This window comes from Caretta caretta, chromosome 11, assembly GCF_965140235.1.
Source record: "Caretta caretta isolate rCarCar2 chromosome 11, rCarCar1.hap1, whole genome shotgun sequence".
Taxonomy (NCBI): Eukaryota; Metazoa; Chordata; order Testudines; family Cheloniidae; genus Caretta; species Caretta caretta.
In genome coordinates this window covers 34,094,489-34,114,293 of record NC_134216.1, presented here as the reverse complement: position 1 = coordinate 34,114,293, position 19,805 = coordinate 34,094,489, and the positions used below count along the sequence as shown (strand labels likewise).

The 19,805-nt window shown below is 40.3% G+C and overlaps 1 protein-coding gene across 5 annotated transcripts in view; it reads right to left on the bottom strand.

Moving 5' to 3' along the window:
* The window catches only part of SLC4A10 (solute carrier family 4 member 10), a 360,367-nt gene that overhangs the window by 271,313 nt on the left and 69,249 nt on the right, over positions 1 to 19,805 (bottom strand). The window contains exon 1 of one of the 5 annotated variants that reach the window (XM_048869229.2): positions 19,095 to 19,339. The exons of 2 other annotated variants lie outside the window; for them this stretch is intronic. Coding sequence is in view for 1 of the 3 variants with exons in the window: in XM_048869225.2 (XP_048725182.1) it covers positions 19,095 to 19,142 (48 nt within the window). In the remaining 2 variants the exon portion in view is untranslated. Of the gene's footprint in view, positions 1 to 19,094; positions 19,340 to 19,805 lie in introns of those variants that run through there. 2 more of the 5 variants (XM_048869227.2, XM_048869225.2) reach the window with 2 other exon arrangements.

The window sequence follows — 19,805 nt, the reverse complement described above, 5'->3', positions numbered from 1 at the left end:
AAAATCAGATGATTGTAAAAAATAATAATGGGCTTCTTTTAACTGGTCTTTTGATTTTTGAGCCCTTAGGGTGTGCTCTGGTCACGTTTTCCTACATAACCACAAGGGCTAGCAACTTTTTAAAATGAAAGCTGAGATTTCCATGTAATCACTTGACTCCAGGAACTTACGATTTACAAACACTGAATATCATAAAATTCACAGTAAAATCATGAGCTGGCAATTCTGAGGGCTGAGCAGGCTAATAAAGGAGAAAGTTTGTTAACTCACCTGTGTCTGGTTCATCAGCAGTGACACAAATCAGAATACCAAAACTGACGCTTTAAAATGACATTAGCCAAAAAACTCACAGGTTACTCACTATGCTCCCCATGACGCTAGTACTCAAACTATTGTCACAGGACCATTCATGACATGGGCACTCAGGCAAGGGCTCTCAGACTAGTACTATTGATTGTGTCTGTCTGCCCCACTCCCAAGAACTAGCTCTGAACAACAGTTTCACAGGCCAAGCTTGAAAAATGAAACATAAAAAGATTATTATGGTTATACAGTCTCTGGAGGATCACGTTTGGGCTTTGATCCTGCAAAGACTTGCACGCATGCTTAACTTTATGCACAGCAAGTGGTCCCATAGACTGCAGTGGAACTACAGGCATAAGGCAAAGTCTTTACAGGATTGGCATCACTTGGGAATTGGGGTTATTGCTCTGACAATAACTGGACTTTAGTCATAGAACTGTTCTTCAAACAGAAAAAAGTGACAAAATATTCACCAAGTTTGTGTCATTTTCATTCTACAAGTTTTAAAAAAAGCTGAAAATTTTGAACAAAATAATTTCCAGGACAATTTTTGGTTTAACTAATTTTTGTTTTGAAATTGTTTGGTTTTCCTTTTTTCTCCCACCTCTCCTTCTATTTTCCACTGGAAAGGGAAGGGAGCAAGGGAAATTAAAAAAAAAAAAAAAAAAAAAGAGCATAATGAAAAATGATAACAAAAAACTTTATACTTTTCAGTTTAATTGAAAACAAACTGATTTTTATTTAAAAAGAAATATCACATTTTCACTAGTTTTCTGATTCTGAAAATCCTTTTTTTTATTTAAAAATTCATTCACAAATTCCAACCAGCTCTATTTAGTCTATGTTTTTGCACAGATCTAATGACTCTAACATGGCATACAGAAAATGATATTAATAGGCTCTCTATTTATGAAGAAACCTATAGATAAAAAAATATATATAGAAAAATTCCCTCTACTGAAATCCTGATCCTGCATCAGGAACTAGTGAGCACCAGGGCAGTCCCACGAAAGCCAGAAGGACTCTGCAGAGGTGAAGGGCTCAGCCTCAGCAGATCTAGATGCAGGGACAGGACCCATCCATACCAGCTTTGCCCCTGCAGCAGCCCAACATGCAAAAGCTTTTTGGATCTTCTTGGGCTTTGCAGATAGGAAGGTTGTCCTTTGTGCTGATGGAGGCAACTGTCTTTCTCCTTATGTGGCCTATCAGGCTGAAAATTTTTCTTCCCATCCCAAACCCAGGTTCTGGAGGTCGGAAAGGGAAATCCTCCCATCTACCATAGGAGAGCTGCCACATGCAATAATAATAATAATATGAGTCCCCTGTTACACTTCTGCAGCCCTTTCTCCCCATGGCAAGCACGTGTGATTGTTTTTATTTTTTGGTTAAAATATAGGATGGGGATGGCCTACCATCCTCCTCTCCCTCCGCCTGAAAAGATGCAGCATGGGTTACTCTGATCCTAAAAGATTACATACCTGTTCTGTGAGGATCTTATTCTCACTGAAGATGCAAAATAAAATATAGAAGCTTTGTCTTAGTATATATCACCAACTTGTGAGTGGGCAGCTAAGCCAAGGAAGGTTACACAACTAAGAAGCTTTCAGGAATCACAGTACTCTCTCACAGTATAGAGGCACGTGAAGCAAATTCTGCTCAGCAAGGAAGTATTACCAGTGTCTCCCCCTCTTGGTAAAGAACCATCTTCACTAAAACAAGAGAACGACTGAGAACAAGTGATTACATTATCTTATTCGCTATTACTCTAAATGAGGGTTTGGGAAGACACCTGGCTTCTAGTCATAGTACCATCTCTTCAGTCTTCTATAGGCTTTTGTTTCATTTTCATCTTGATCTCCTAACAAGCTCTCTAGGTAACTATATAATCAAGTAATCCTAGTTACTAGTCAGAGGTCTGTTTTCTTGGTCCCTCCTCTGAATTGAAGCTGACAAAAGCAGTATCTCTACTGGGCGATCTCTCCTTCAAGCCCATATAGTGTATTTGTGACTATTTTTTTAAGTTATATTTTGGCTTTGATTGTTTGTGATGAAAAGCAAACATGTTTAGCCTCGCTTATTTGCCAAATGCTTTGGCACAACAGGAATCAGGAGCACATACTGTATTGTGATTGTGTTATATCGCCAGAAAAAAAATATTTGAAAATGTTTCTTGTCAGAGCTTAGTTTTACAGCCCTCCACTTGTTTACAAAGACACTTTTTAGGTCAACACTGCTCAGCTGCTGCCAGACTTGTTTGCAAAACAGAGGAAGGTGTATTTAGAACTGCCTATGATTAAGGTTGCCTGACACTTCCTGTTGTAAGTTTTAGCAATATGGACTGAAATTTTCCATGCTGGGTACCTGCTTCAGACTGAATTTTATTTTATTTTTTGAAAATTTCAGCCAGAACAGTCCAGCCATTTCCGAGAACAAGACAGGGGAAAAAAATCTATTGTTTTACCCAATTTAAAAAAAAAATTGTGACCTTTTATTTGAGAAGTTCTAATGCCTCCACACTTCTTGAGAAAGGACCTGAGATTTAGCAAGAGGTGGCCTTTGTGACAGGGGAGGTGTCTTTTGCTGCCCCTGTCAAAATCCACCCAAATTTGACAAGTTATAAGCCTTTGAAATAAAAATCACAGTTCACAAATGCTCAACCCTCCATACAGTTTTGCAACCCCGATGTGGCCCTCGGGCCAAAAAGTTTGCCTGCCCCGCCCTAGGGTCTGATTTGCAGAAGTGCGCACAACTACACAACTACTGAGCACCCACAACTACAACTGAAGTCAAGGGGAGCTGTGCTTTGATCATATTAATTGCCATATAATGCTACGTGCTCTAAAAGAGTCAGGTCCTTGGTGTCTCACACAGGGCACCCAAAATTAGTGAATTTCTTTTACCTTAATCTCTGTGCCTCAGTTCCCCATCACAGGTGTATTGTGAAAACAAATTAATATTTGTGAAGCACTTAGATGGCATAGTGATGAGCACCACAGAAAAGCCCATAAGGAAATTAATAATTCTATCGTCAGAGCAGGATTTCAATAGTGTATATTAAATAATGCCTGTAGCCACACATTGAACAATGGATTAGAAAACAAAACACTGAATGGCTGCTCATTAAATGAGCATTGACCATCCTGTACATGGAATGAGTTAGAGGGTCTGGTGAGAAAAAAAAATAGATGTGATTCTGTAATTAAAGATTGGCTCATCAGGCTCATGCACAAGGTGGGGATGAATTAAGGTTAGACAGGCACCCTTAGTGCTGGCATTTCTTAACTTTTGATGCTTGACTCTGCAACGTTAATAATTTCTTAACATAATTTGTGTGTACTAGACCAATGTACCAGCATTTTCTGTGGTTTCAAGCACACTTGTACACATGGTAGTCAGCTGCTTTGGCCATTAAAGAACGAATTCAAGTCTCCCTGTGGTACGGGGGGGAGGGGTCGGGTATTCCAAGACCATGAACACACTTAATCTACAGGGGGAAGCGATGGCCACATGCTTACAGAAAACCTCCTTTGTGTAGTATTGGCAAGGGTCTGTGAGAAGGCCTTGCCACTTTCTAATACATCTAGAGTGTAAATTAATCCATGCTGGATTTATCCAGATATTTTTCTCTGAAAAGTTTAAATAGCGTCCAATTGTATGGAATACAGCTACTGTTAATGATGTCGTGAATGTATTTTTAGACAAATATAAATGACTCATAGGTTTACAAGTCCTTTTACGGCGCCTTTTCACATCTAATTCTAGAAGTGTGGTAATGGTGCAATAAAACAAATGGACACAGTCAAGTCTTTTGTTATAATGGTGAACACTAGGAGAAAAGATGTTTAAAATAAGAGGAAGTACCCTAATTATATAGTTAGTCAAGTTTTCTGCTTAAAGCATTTGATAATCTCTTCAAATATATGAGAAAAGATACTTTAAAAAAAATTGTGCACTATGTTTACTGGATGCTAGTGTTTCAAAAAGTGCCTACAGCAGTAGTAATATGGGTTGTATTCTGTGTTATCACGAAATGTGTTAGGCAGACTGTGAGGATGTGGGATACTTTAGGAATATGATAAATCAGTTTGACAACACAGGTAACCTACAATGAATACATAATCACTTGTGCTGACACTGCTGGTACTTTGGAACTTATTTGAGAGTAAGTATAAAACACCAGTTATAGATCAGCAACAGTTGTAAATTGATGTTTATTTACAAGCAACACTGGCTGAAGATGACTGCCACTATCCTATAACTTATTTTTAACATGCACTGTTCATATTACATAAACTCATTTAAAGTACTAATATAACATTCTCCTTCCCCCACAATAGGAAGGTTCTACTAACATGGCTATTAAGTAGGACACATGGAGAGATTAACTAAAATTCTCTCAAACCTGTGGATTATTCTGCAGAAGAATGTAACTCACCTACATTTGCAGGAAGTGGGGTATCCACCATGGCCCTCTTTTATAGATGCTTTGTGAAGACTATTGGCATTTGCCACCAGGCCTGTACCATAAAGTTATGTTGGGAAAATATGCATTTCTCCTTATAAACTCTCCAGCCATAAACCTCCAATCTTTGCAGGTTTGCATCTAGTTTCTTGAGATGCTCACTATCATTCTTGCCAGCCAATGGAATGCCATCTAGTCAGTACTGTACTCCTGGGAGCTCTCTCAAAATCTGATCCATACCTCCACTTGAACAAGGCTGGTGTCAATGTTATCCCAAAAAGCAAATACTGGTATTGGTATGACCTTTATGTACCACTATGTTACCAACTCATGGGAATTTTCCTCCACTTGCATTTGTAAGTTTAACATAGATCCGTTTTGTAAAACTTTGAACTCCAGGCTAGAGAAAGGAACTCTTCAGTACACTAGTTGCATAGTAGTTTTGAGATCTCCACAAATTCTTTAATGCTGGTTCAATGGGATATACCCATTTTCTGTGCGCACATTTTCTGTGTGGACAGAGAGTATAATTTCTCCATTGAGTTCCAGATACCCAGGCCTACTGGTCTCATGGCATACAGCAGTACCCTTGTCTTGCAACACACAGGCTGACTGACTGGTCTACAAGTAAGCTTTACTTGTCTTCAATTCTCCAGTTCTCTCTTGAAAAGAGGTGCACATTTCTATAGTACTGCAGTTATACCTTTTTCAACTTTTGCCACAGAAGAATTTGTGGGAGTTTCCACCAGTACATTTCAAACAGCATGATGTGATTTAAATCCAGATGAAAAGCATTTATATTATAAATTTTCAAGTTAGAATGTTGCATTGTGAAGTGACTTAAGTCAATGATTATTTAAAAAACATCTGGATTTAAATAGCCTGTTTTTTTTAAATAATTGATTTAAATCACTTTTATGGAGATTTAATTTAATTAGAAAAAAATTTGCTATTGCCATTTTGGATTAAAATTCGTTAAAAAAACACTCTTATTGTAATGTCACTACAAGCTGAGTACTTATTTAAATATGAAGAAACTGCTGTAAACAGAACAAAATATTGAAAATTTAAGGCCTCTGTCCTGCAAACACTTGCCAGCTTTAGCCACATTAGCTATGTCATTGGCTTTAATTGTGCTTAAAGTTATGCACATGCGTATGTGTTTGCAAGATGAGAGGTTACAGTTTATTTTTATTCAAAACTTTTATAAATCCAAAGCAGAATAAAATTTAACACTGCAAAAGTAACTTCAATGTTAACATTAAGTTGTTTAAAGTTTCAGTATTTAAACAGTTTAAAATTATAAAAACTTTCTCTATGGTCTCACTTATTAACATATCAGCATTAATACCATAATGCAACACTTTACACAGTTATAATCAGTGATCAAAAAATCCTAAGTTAATAACCTATGAGTCCCATTACTCAAACTCAAAGGCATTTTCCTGCCCCTCAAAATTAAAATGCTCAAGAAGGAAAAACAACTTTGAAGCTCTGTTCCCATGCAGATTCTATTCTTGGATTCCACTGAACACCAGCAGAAGAATCCATAGCAGTTGAGACACCACTCTTGTGATCATATCTTTATTTTCTCAAAAAATGTTTACCTGATGTTACCACCACTGAGGAGCTATTATAGCTTCATCTGAGAGATAGTTTTCTGAAAAGAGGGAAACTTGGCATGAAATTATTTACTATTGACAGAAGACCACTTCCAACCTTCTTCTAAATATTAAAAAGGAAGGTTACATCTATACTGAAAAAAAAAAAGGTGTGTTCTTAACCTCTTGGTTAAAATATCAGGGAAGACACAGTAATTTAGCATTTAACTAAGGTTAGCAGAGCAAGATCAACCCTTGGCTCACCCTATAAACTTTAGTTTGAGGCTTAAGCAACTAATCTTAGTTAAAAGCAGCGTTGATATGTCTTCACTGCTATTATAACCCCAGATTAGCTAACTTGAGCTAAGAACACACATTTTGTTTGCAGCATAGACATACCTTGAGTGGTGATTCCTCTGTTGTGAGTGGAACCTGGCATCTGTGAAGGATTGATCTTACATCCAAACAAATGACATGGTATTAAGCCTGATCATAATGATACACATTTTGCCAGATTCTAATTGCAATTTAGTAACGATTTTTTCAATCTTCTTCCACACTTCAACAGCTTGAGCCATTGAACATGACTTCCTGTGTAGAGGATCCAGTACCACTGTAACTGGTTTCAGTGTTGTTCTCCTTAACCTCTGAGGAAAGGACAAGAAGCAATGGCCTTAAATTGCAGCAAGGGAGGTTTAGGTTGGACATGAGGAAAAACTTCTTGTCTGGGTGGTTAAGCACTGGAATAAATTGCCCAGAAAAGTTGTGAAATCTCCATCATTGGAGATTTTTAAGACATCCTACCTGTCAAGAATGGTCTAGATCAGTGCTACTTGAAGTGGTGGTTCGCGGACCAGTGCCGGTCCGCGAGCCATCGGCTGCCAGTCTGCGCGCACATTGGAAAAAAAAATTGCTGGTCCCCCACATCAGATAGCTTGATAATATGTCTAGATAATACTTAGTCCTGCCCTGAGTGCAGGGGACAGGACTAGATGACCTCTCGAGGTCCTTTCCAGTCCTACAATTCTATGATTCTATGATTTGGAGCAATTCTTCAGCAAACCTCTTAAGATTAATATTTGTTACCCTCTGACAAACAGTCAGCTTCCTGTCTGTACTCTTCACAGAGATTCACTAATTTACGCCACTCCAAAAGAAACTTCCAAGCAATCTGCAACAGTATTACACCCTACTTCCTGAGGCGTGACAAATGCACCGCCACATTCCTGTTTGTTTTTCCAAATAATCACCACTTTGCAGATGTCAGATACAGAGTCCCCAATACTGCAATTGCAGCCATACTGGCAGATGGACCCCGAGTCAGTGGGGCTCCATGAAGGTGCAGGGATCTGCATCTGTGTAGCACATTGCAGGACTGGCTCCATAAGTAATAGGATTGTATATTTTTTCCTTCCAGCATATTATTAATAATGGCTTTCATCACAAAACCTGTCACTTGGCTCTTAGATCTTTCACGCCTTTTGATTGTAGCATTAGGTAAATGCAGTTAAATATTCAGATGAATATAAATGACTGAAGGCACCAGTGCTCACCACAAAAGCAAACAGCTCCTCCTTCAGCAGTTCCTGTAGCACACACATTCACTGTACACAATACACTACCCATGTATATCCCGATACATAGTTTCTGAAAACTGAGCCACTGAAAGCCCTAACTGAGATGTAATCTAGTCAAACCATTGTGACAGTCTTCAACTTGTGGATGTTCGATATATCAAGAAGGTGGTGTGGGTCACAAATACAGCATGTGGGTTTCTTGCTTATCAGTTCTGTGTGTAAGTTTGTACTGTTATCAAAACACAGTATGTTAATAAGACCCCGGGACTTGTCTTATTTGGTGTATATGAACATTTTAAGTGGGCTTCGGAGAAAAAAAGACTATAAAAGCTGAAATTCTACTAACAATTAGGTACTAAAGAAACAGGTACAAAACATTTTAGCAAATTAAGACTATATAAATGGAAAGAAAGTAAACAGCTATCAACAAGTAAATCAAAATATCTATTTAAATTAGAAATAACTTAATTCAAATACAAAAATACTGGATGGAATTAAGTGAGGGTGTAGTAATTTTGCTGCTGTCCCTCAACTAAAATACAGCAGCACTCCCTATTTGCCTTGGGAATATTATGAGCTAACTAGAAGATGTAGTTTCTCAGCTTGTCCACGTAGACTTTAAACTTTCTTCATGATGCAAGTACTCATTATCTCCCTGCCCCTCTGGTCTAACCCCAACACTTCCTCCTCAAATAGCTTCAATGGCCCCTTCTTTCGTTCTGCATCACTCAAATGCAATGTCCTGAAATTCCAGATGTGCATAGCTCTTTCCACACTTAAATTCTGTCCCTATTTCCTCCTACATCCCCCCACTTCTTCCTCACACACCTCAAGTGCCTTCTCTCCTCCTCCCACTTTCACCTTGCTTCAAACCCCATCTTATCCTGGGAATAGCTTCCCAGAAGAAAGGGTGGTTTTAAGCACCTACCTGCTCTTTGTACTCATGACCACTTTGTTTTCAACTGTATTACACTGTATACACCTTAGGGAGTGACAAACCTTTTGGAACATATGAGTTTCTGTTAACTTGTATTTGACATTACAACAATCATGCCATACTTATAAAGAGGGAGTTCTACAATGGGCAAGACTGAAAATAGAGAACATTGAAACAAAAGCAATGTACTGCAAGCACAGTACATAGCTTTTGTTTCATTCTCTCATACCCATTATACTGCTAATCATTGAAGATGTTTAAATAAGTTTTTCCTCCACCAGCTTAAATCTTCTGTTTGATACTACACTGAAGTCATAACAATCCTTTATGATATTACAGAGTGGTTCTATGGAAGTGATTTATCATACATACGGTTCCATAATTTTCCCAAGGGAGAAGTAGGAAGAAAAGATGGAGTTATTGTAAGAGGAAATTAAAACACAAATGTGTCTGATCAGTAGAAGGTGTAGGATGTACTCAAATCAGACACATTTTAAAAAATAATCTGTTTTAATGTTTTCCATAATGTGAATGTATCTCATTCATATCATTTCTAAAGTTTGTGTATGAGCAGATGCTGTGCCGCAAGTTATTGTTTACAGGTATAAGTTTGGTATGCCACAAGTTAACTATTTCTTAGGGTTTTAATTACCTCTCTTCTTAATCATGACATTGGCAGGTGTGTGTTTATAAAGTACTGTCTGTGCGACTTTACTTATTTTATTGTATAAAGAGATGCACTGAGATCCAGTACTTTCTGGAAAAAACTACTTGTCTTTTCACTCAGACTTTATGGCCATGTGGCAACAAGAGAAAACAGATGAAGCGGTAATAAAATTCTAACGTTATCCTTATGATTGCATTTTTTAACCTTGTAACCTTTTCTCTGTGCCATAACAGAAAAATTTAACATTGTCTCTATAGTTTTCCATTAACATTGTCTCCATAAATTTGCCCTGACTGTTGTAAAACTGTTGCGATAATCCTAAATCCTGGTCAAGTGAACAGGGATTTAGTATTGTTATAAAACACATTGAGCCACATTCTGCCGCTTATGCTCCTGTTAAGTAATACATTTAACTCTGCATGCTGTCCCACTCAGGACCGGCTCTAGGCACCAACAAAGCGTCACAATTCCAGGGGCGGCATTCCGGCCACCCTTTTTTTTGGCTTGGACAGTTGCACTCCCGGAGCTTGGGGTGGCAAATTTTTTACTTGGGGTGGCAAAAAACCTCGAACCGGCCCTGGTCCCACTGGAAGTCCTACTCATCATGAGTAAGAGTGACAGAATTTGGCCTGTTATGAACAGTAGTTTCCCGCTCACTAGCTACACTATTTTTTCAAAAACAGTCACAACTTGAGTTCTCTCTCTTTTCTCTTCCCCTAGGACAACAAAGTAATGTGATTTTGTAAAAGCTTCCTAGAATTCCCTACTGTTTGTATAGCACTAGCAAGAGTTTTGAATGTACACACAAGCATACATACAAATGAAATACCAGTGCTGTAAGATTATGTATTGTTTTAGTTATTTTTCAATTGTTTGATATCCACCTGCATGAACTCCTGATCCTAAAAGAGCATCCATGTAGGCGGTCCCCAACTCCCCAGTGTCGAGCCCCACTGTGCTGATCTACTTCCAGGACTGGAGCCGTTGACCTTTCTTGATTTCACAATAACCAGTTTTCAACCTTATAAAATCATAACCAAAAGCATAATTATGTGAATATCCATTGCTAAGTTCTGTTATGGACTAACTTCCTGCAATTTTGTCTATGTACATATACTAGACCTTTTTTTCCAGAACCTGTGAAAAAACACTTCTAAAAGCAAGGCTAAGCGTACTCTGATATACAGTAAATCTAAATAAAATAAAATAGCCTAACCTTTAAAACTATGGGAAAATTCTTCCTTGATTTGCCCATTTTGGTCAAAGAGGGAAAATTTTTGCCCCACTCATCCCAGGGGAAGAGGGGAGTATAAACTGAAACCTTCCTTGCCAAAGCATCAACCCAAAGAGGCAAGATGATAAAAGTCTGATCTTAGAACGGAAAAGCCAATTCATCATTAACTATAGTGGCATTACTGCCACCACTGTCATTAGAGAACATAAGAAAAACAACATGCCGTGCAATCATTCATGAAAAAAAAAAATCTATCAGTAAGTATGTACAAATTCGCTCGTAGATACGAAGAGAGGATGAAGTTCCTGCTATACACAGACATTCTGCTTACATCAGTTAGTCACTAATATTGATTTTAAAACATAACAATGACAGTCTTAAAACACAACTGAAATAGACATGATTCCTAAATAATCTTAAAACAAGTCTTTATATAAACAAAGTGTTTTTGGGAGCCATTTGCAACATCATGGATATGCAAGGATCCCACTGAGACAGGCAAAGTAACTGCGTTTGACTCTAATTGAGAACCTGCCCAAGAAGGGTGACCAGATGTCCCAATTTTATAGGGACAGTCCCAATTTTTGGGTCTTTTTCTTATATGGGCTCCTATTACCCCCCACCCCATCCCGATTTTTCACACTTGCTGTCTGGTCACCCTATGCCCAAGACATTCACAGACAGAATCTGCAAACTCTCTTTCACAATTTTTTACACACACACACACACACACACACACACACACACACAGACTTCACAGCAATCTTTTATTAACCACAATTGTTTCTTATAATTTTAAAACATTCATACTAAAAAAGGGTTTTTAAAATATTGATGATTGGTAAGTAAAAGAGGTTAACATACAGAAATCAATATGTAATATGGTAAGAATATCAACCTAACAATATAAGAATAGCCACACTGGGTCAGACCAAAAGGTCCATCTAGCCCAGTATCCTGCCTTCCGACAGTGGCAAATGCCAGACCCTTCAGTGAGAATGAACAGATCAGGGCAATTATCAAGTGACCAATCCCCTGTCATCCAGTCCCAACATCTGGCAGTTGGAGGCTTAGGGACACCCAAAAACAAGTGGTTACACCCCAGACAATCTTGGCTAATTGATGTACCTATCCTCCAAGAACTTATCTAATTCTTTTTTGAACCCAGTTACACTTTTGGTCTTTGCAACATCCACTGGCAATGAGTTCCATAGTTCCTCAGATGGACTGCATATTGTGTGAAAAAGTACTTCCTTTTGTTTGTTTTAAACCTGCTGCCTCTTAATTTCATTGAGTGACCGCTGGTTCTTGTGTTATGTGAAGGGTAGATAACACTTCCTTATTCACTGTCTCCACACCATTCATGATTTTATAGACCTCTATCATATCATCCCTTAGTTCTCTCTTTTCCAAGCTGAAAAGTCCCAGTCTTCTTACTCTCACCCCATATGGAAACTGTTCCAGACCCTCAGTCATTTGTGTTGCCCTTCTTCGTACCCTTTCCATTTCTAATATATCTTTTTTCAGATGGGATGACTAGAACTGCATACAATATTCAAGGTGTGGGAGAACCATGGATTTATATAATGGCATTAGGATATTTATGGTCTTATTATCTATCCCTTTTCTAATGATTCCTAACGTTGTTAGCTTTTTTGACTGCTGCTGCACATTGAGCAGATGTTTTCAGAGAACTCTTCACAATGACTCCAAGATCTCTTTCTTGAGTGGTAACAGCTAATTTAGACCCATCATTTTGTATGTATAATTGGGATTATATTTTCCCAACGTGCATTTAATTTCATCTGCCATTTTGTTGCCCAGTCACGCAGTTTTGTGAGATCATTTTGTAATTCTTTGCAGTCTGCTTTGGACTTAATTGTCTTGAGTAATTTTGTATCATTTGCAAACTTTGCCACCTCATGGTTTACCCCTTTTTCCATATCATTTATTAATACGTTGAATAGCACTGGTCCCAGTTCAGATGCCTTGGGGACCCTATTATTTACCTCTCTCCATTCTGAAAACTGACCATTTATTTCTATCCTTTGTTTCCTGTCCTTTAACCAGTTACTGATCCAGAAGAGGACCTTTCCTCTTTCCCATGACTACTTACTTTACTTAAGATCCTTGGTGAGGGACCTTGTTGGATAGTCCAATTACCCTATATCCACTGGATCAACCTTGTCCACATGTTTGTGGGCACCCTCAAAGAATTCTAATGGGAATTCATGGTGAGGCATTATTTACTTTCACAAAAGCCAGGTTGACTCGTCCCCAACATACTGTGTTCATCTTCGTGTCTGTTAATTCTGTTATTTACTCTAGTTTTAACCAATTTTCTGGGCACTGAAGTAAGGCTTAGTGGCCTATAACTGACAGGATCACCTCTGGAGCCTTTTTTAAAAATAGACATTACATTAGCTATCCTCAAAAAAGAACTAGATAAATTCATGGAGGATAGGTCCATCAGTGGCTATTAGCCAGGATGGGCACGGATGGTGTCCCTAGCCTCTGTTTGCCAGAAGCTGGGAATGGGCGACAGGGGCTGGATCACTTGATAATTACCTGTTCTGTTCATTCCCTCTGGGGCACCTGGCATTGGCCACTGTCAGAAGACAGGATACTTTGGGCTGACCCAGTATGGCTGTTCTTAAGTTCTCCAGTCATCTGGTGTAGAGGCTGATATAAGCGATAAGTTACATTGCACAAACAACGAGGAGTCCTTGTGGCACCTCAGAGACGAACAAATTTATTTGGGCATAAGCTTTCATGGGCTAAAACTCACTTAATCAGATGCATGGAGTGGAAAATACAGTAGAGAGGTATAAATACACAGCATAGGAAAGGATGGGAGTTGCCTTACCAAGTTGTGGGTCAGTGCTAACAAGCCAATTCAATTAAGGTGGAAGTGGGCTATTCTCAACAGTTGACAAGAAGGGAGGGGAAAAAATCACCTTTGTAGTGCTAATGAGTTCAATGTAATCAAGGTGGCCCATTTCAAACAGTTGACAAGAAGGTGTGAGTATCAGCAGGAGGAAAATTAGTTTTTGCAGTGACCCATCTACTCCCAGTCTTTATTCAGGCCTAATTTGATGGTGTCCAGTTTGCGAATTAATTCCAGTTCTGCAGTTTCTCACTAGAGTCTGTTTTTGAAGTTTTTTTGTTGAAGAATTGCCACTTTTAAGTCTGTTATTGAGTGTCCAGGCAGATTGAAGTGTTCTCCTACTCGTTTTTGGATGTTATAATTCTTGATGTCAGATTTGTGTCCATTTATTCTTTTCCATAGAGACGGTCTGGTTTGGCCAATGTACACGGTAGAGGGGCATTGCTGGCACATGTTGAGAATAGCCCACTTCCACCTTAATTGAATTGGCTGGTTAGCACTGACCCCCCCACTTGTTTTCAATTTCATATTTGAGTTCCTTCAGAACTCTTGGGTGAATACCATTTGGTCCTTGTCACTTATTACTGTTTAATTTATAAATTTGACACATCAATCAGGAACAGTTCCTCAGATTTGTCACCTAAACAAAATGGCTGAAATGTGGGAATCTCTCTCACATCCTCTGCAGTGAAGACAGATGCACAGAATTCATTTAGCTTCTCCACAATGGCCTTGTCTTCCTTAAATACTCCTTTAGCACCTCAGTCATCCAGTGGCCCCACTATTTGTTTGGCATCTTCCCGCTTCTGAGTAATTAATTTTTTTTGTTTTTAGTTTTTGTGTCTTTTGCTAGTAGTTCTTCAAATTCTTTTTTGGCCTGTCTACTTGTTCCCATAATATAAGAACTAGGGGCCACCAAATGAAATTAATGGGTAGCAGGTTTAAAACAAATAAAAAGAAGTTCTTCTTCATTCAGCGCACAGTCAACCTGTGGAACACCTTGCCTGAGGAGATTGTGAAGGCTAGGAATATAATAGGGTTTAAAAGAGAACTGGAGAAATTCATGGAGGTTAAGCCCATTAATGGCTATTAGCCAGAATGGGTAAGGAATGGTGTCCCTAGCCTCTGTTTGTCAGAGGGTGGAGATGGATGGCAGGAGAGAGATCACTTATAATACTACTGTGGTAGGTTTCTTTGGTATTTTCCCTCCCAGAACAATATTAAAATTTCTAGACACCATTAATGACTGCTTCTAGTCATGGAACCCACAAGGGGAGAGGCAATTCTTAATTTAGTCCTAAGTGGCGCATGATCTGGTCCAAGAGGTGAGTATAGCTGAACCACTTGGTAATAGTGACCATAATATAATTAAATTTATCTCTGTATCCCATCCTAAGGTAACATGTATCCAGTCAATATGGGAATAGTTGAAATCCCCCATTATTATGGAGTTTTCTATTTTTACATCCTCTCAAATCTCCCTGAGCTTTTCACAATCACCATCATCATCCGGTCAGGTGGTCAGTAATATATTCCTACTGCTATATTCTTATTATTCAAGTGTGGAATTTCTATCAATAGAGATTTCATGATACATTTTGATTCATTTCAAATTTTTAAATGTATTTGACCCTATGCTTTCTTTCATATATAGTGCCACTCCTCCACCAGCTTGACCTACTCTGTCATTCCTATAAATTTTGTACCCTGGTTTTACCATGTCCCACTGATTATTGTCATTCCTCCAAGTTTCTGTGATGTCTATTGTATCAATATCCTCATTTAATACCTGGGACCTTAGTTTACCCATCTTAGTATTTAAACTTCAAGTATTTGTATACAAGCACTTGTAAAATTTGTCAATATTTAGTTGTCTGCCTTTATGTGATGTAATTGAATAGGGACTCTTTTTCATTTGACAGTTTCTCTTGAGTTCTTACCCGTACTTTATCAATGTCTATCCTTTTCTCTTTACTAGGATATAGAGAATCCCTGTTAACAGATCCTCCCCTAAGAGATGCCTCTGTCTCAAACACGTGATCCTCTGAACCTGTCAGCTTTCCCCCAGCCCTTGGTTTAAAAACTCCTCTATGACCTTTTTAATTTTACATTCCATTCCATTAGTCTCTGTTGAATACTAAAATGTGGCAATGCCATATCTGCACTTTCTAAAACAGCAATTTGAAAAGATTGTTTCTAGTTTGGATTTTCCATTTTTAATTTAATTCTACTTCTCCCAGAACAGCTTTTAAAGACTAAAATATCTTAGGAATCCATGAAGAAATGTACACACAACCACCTCATTTTGCAAAACACACTGAAAAGTGGCTCCCCTGGTGCAGGGAGAAGTGCTGTTACTGGTGAGGAACTTTTCCAAAAGGAGTTAGTAAAAAAGAGACTCTAATAAGGAAAAGGTGAAGAGGAAGTCTACTTCCATATAATTCCTCAGAAGAGCAGGTAGCAAAACATTTCATCACCTTCTACAAACTGCAAGAGATCTTGTTTAAACATCAACTCACATCCTAAAATAATAACCGGATAGGTCTCAGGGTAACAAGGAAAACAGATTCGCTTTTGATAGTTAAGCTGAATGTGGAATTTCTGTAGCAAATTAGGTTATGACCTTTGCAATAGCTAAATGCACTAGAACATATAAATTAAATAGGACTGTCATTTGCCATCTTCTCGCCATGACTAACAACTTTTTTCCCAGCATGAGATACTGAGCTGAAGTTTCACTGAGAGATGCCACCTCAGACGCTGGTGAACTTTGGCTCTTGTTCTGTATTGATGGTAACTTGAAGCCAGCAAACTTTGGGGGCTGGGAGCTTTTTCTTCACACCCAATTGAATCCAAACCAAATTTAAATTATATTTTGAAATAAAAATGTATTTGCTCCAGGACTGGGGTCCTTGCACAGTTTAAACTGGAGCTGAATTTATTTACAGCTGTGTGAGGTGGGGATTAGCCCAGGAAAGAAAAAAAAAAAAAACCAGGGGAGATTCATTCTTAAAAATACCACCACCTACCTCACACTATAGTCTAGGTAACACTGACTCCAGATACCTAAGCCCGGCCAGAGTCCTCTGCTACAAGGACCCCACACACTCAGAGCCGAGAGCACATAAAGGCCCTTTAGGGCCAGGCGGGCACTGAGGCCAGTCACCAGCTGGGATGAGTACTGCAGGAGAACTGCCATGGTTCATGTTGCCCTGTGCAGAGGAGCATTGCAGGACAACTAGCTTCAAGACTGGGGAAGCTGTGCCTTCGCATCACTGCTACAGCAGGAAAACAATGCTACCTCTCTTACCTCCCAGAAATAGAGCGTGTGTGAGTCCATCCATCATACAGATAGAGCCTTGTAGAGTACACAATCAACCTTCCAGACACACACAGAGACCCCACCTAATAAAACTGCTGCTAGAACTATTTGACAGCATAATCCAACTCATTCTTCTATGTGAAGGAAAAGCCAGGGCCCATCTTTAATATCTAATCGGGATAAAACCATAAAAGAAACCCTATGTTTGTACAACTGTGAATAAGTACTCCGTGTGCACAGAAACTCCAGTAACTAGGGCTGCAGAACAGAACTGGGCCAATTCCCCCTGCTAATCAACATACAGGAAAGAATATTCAGCTTCTCAGCCAACACAGCAGTTTCATCCACTGAAAATTACTTGAGGATCAAAAATTAAACCTGAATGCAACACAATCCATCCCTATGCACTGTCACTCCCCAGAGACAGCAATTCTGATCAGTGGAACCAACAACCCCCACCTCAAGCCCAAAATATATTCAAGATGCTAGATCAGCACCTAAACCAGTATAAGAGCAACTAGCAAGAAGAAATCAAAAACATAAACAAGTTAGACTGCTACAGACCCTTGCACAGAACCATCAAACCATCTCACTCTTGTGACATGTACAAAACTATGGCAGTCTCTCACCAAATACTGAATCAGTGACCACAAACGAGGTGAAAATTGGGGGACACAAAGTATAGCCCAAAGCAACCAATGTGGCAGAGAAGAGACTTACAGATCATGTCTCCAATGTCTCTGTGCCAAGGTCTAAAACAGAAGGAACTGCAACAAGAGGTATTTCCTCAAAATTATCATGAATCGCAAGAGCCTTCTCATCCAAACATCAGTGTGGAAACCCTGTGCCTGATCCTAGGAGAAAGGACAGAGATGCCAGAGATGCCATTGTCCTGTGTAGCAACCCACCAAATGATCAGGAATAGGTACTGGCAACAACTGGCCACAGGTGATTGAATGTTAAACACTATGATGGATGGATGTTATCCACCTCTGACAGAGAGCTGAAGGGTCCAGCTCCCTTTTACACTTTGGCAAAATTTGTACAACTTGTCATGCTAAAAAAGTCTCACTGGACTGATATTAATTGTGCATGGAGAGAGAGAGAGAGAGTGCACGCGCGTCTAGAAACAGACCCTGTGAGTGAGCATGAGAGGGACCCCTGCAGACTGACCCTCAGTGTGTGACATGCAGTCTCACAGACTGACCGTCCGTGCATGGGACAGAGACACCCAGACAACCTCTGTGTGCTTGCCTGTACCACAGCCACCACAAAAAGACAGACCCTCTGGGTGTGAAAGCCTGCTCCATAGACAGAGGGATGGAATGTGTATGTCTCTGTGTGACAGAGACCCTCCCTCAAACAGACAAACTGACCATATACCACACACATGTATGTGCATATATACACATACATGGGGGACAGGGACCCCCCACAGACCAACTGACCACTCCTGTACAGGAGCACAAGTGACAGGGGCCCCACAGATAAACAGTGTCCCTCTGTACAAGTTGGGGGGCTAGGGACCTCCACGGAACAGAGGGGGGAGTGTGAATGTGACAGAGGGACCCAGACAGACCCTCTGTGAGAGAGGCAGGGACTCTTCCAAAGAGAACCCTTCGGTATTTGAATGACGGGGATCCTCACACTCAGGTGACCCCTTTCCACAGCAGAACCAACTTGTGCCCACCCCCAGCACCCGGGAGTATGGCGAGAAGGACTAGTGGGGACCCCCTTCCCTCGTTACAGAAATGCAGGCAGGCGCCTCCGCACGTACTGGAGCCGAGAGACGCACACAGCAAGCCCGGCTGCTGCTCCCAGCCCCGGAGCAAACCATCGCGTTTTTTCACTCAGTGAAAACCACACGCATTGTGACCCAAACCACATCCATATTGGGGGGAAATGCCTTGAAAAGCCCCTTCTGCCTGCGGGCTTTGCAGCCCCCTCGGTTCCCCGGCCCCGGGGAAGGAAGAAGAGACCTTGGCACGGACAGAAGCAGGCAGGGCAGCATCTCTCGCTGCGCCTCGCGATGCGCTCGCATCCCCAGCAGCGGCTCCGCTTGCTTGGCGGGGTTTGCGGCAGACTGCAGCAAGCAGCATCTTACCGTGGGTAGCAGCGGCTCCATTTGCGCTCCTTGGTCTTTAATCTCCATGTTGCGAGCTGCCTCTGGAACGGACACTTTCCTTTGCAGTCTCCTCAGCGTGTTACATGCACAGCTCCGGCGGCAGCTCTGCTTAGTATTCGGATCAGGTAGCTCTGAAGCAGGAGGCAACTACACACCCCAGCTCGCCACAGTCACATGGCTCCTGCTCACTCATGAGGCTGTTGGCCAGATTGCAGGAAAAAGGTAAAAGCTGGATCTACCTGCAGGATCCTGCCAGATCCTGCCGGTTTTTGTACCCAGTCCCCCAAATTGGTACTTCACAAGACAGAACAAGTTTACCTGCTGCTACTGCACCAAGAAACCCACACCACGGTGCAATAGCAACACAAAAACCCGCATCTGGCACCGCAATCCTGCTGGATCCAGCCAAATTTTGGCCCCAATCTCCTAATTCTGAGGCATAATTGGGCAGCAGGTGCAGACAGTGGACATCAGTGCATCCTGGCACAACAGTGGTTCAAATACTTGGATCTGGCATCTGGATCCTGCTTCATCCACACAATTTTTGGCCCCCGGCCCACAAATTCCACTACTTAAGTAAAGAACCAGTTCAGTTGTTCCTACTCCAAGAAAAAGAAAAAAAGCCAGAACCTAAAGCATCCTTGTACAACAGCACTGCAAAAAAACACCACTCATGATTTACAAGAGGAT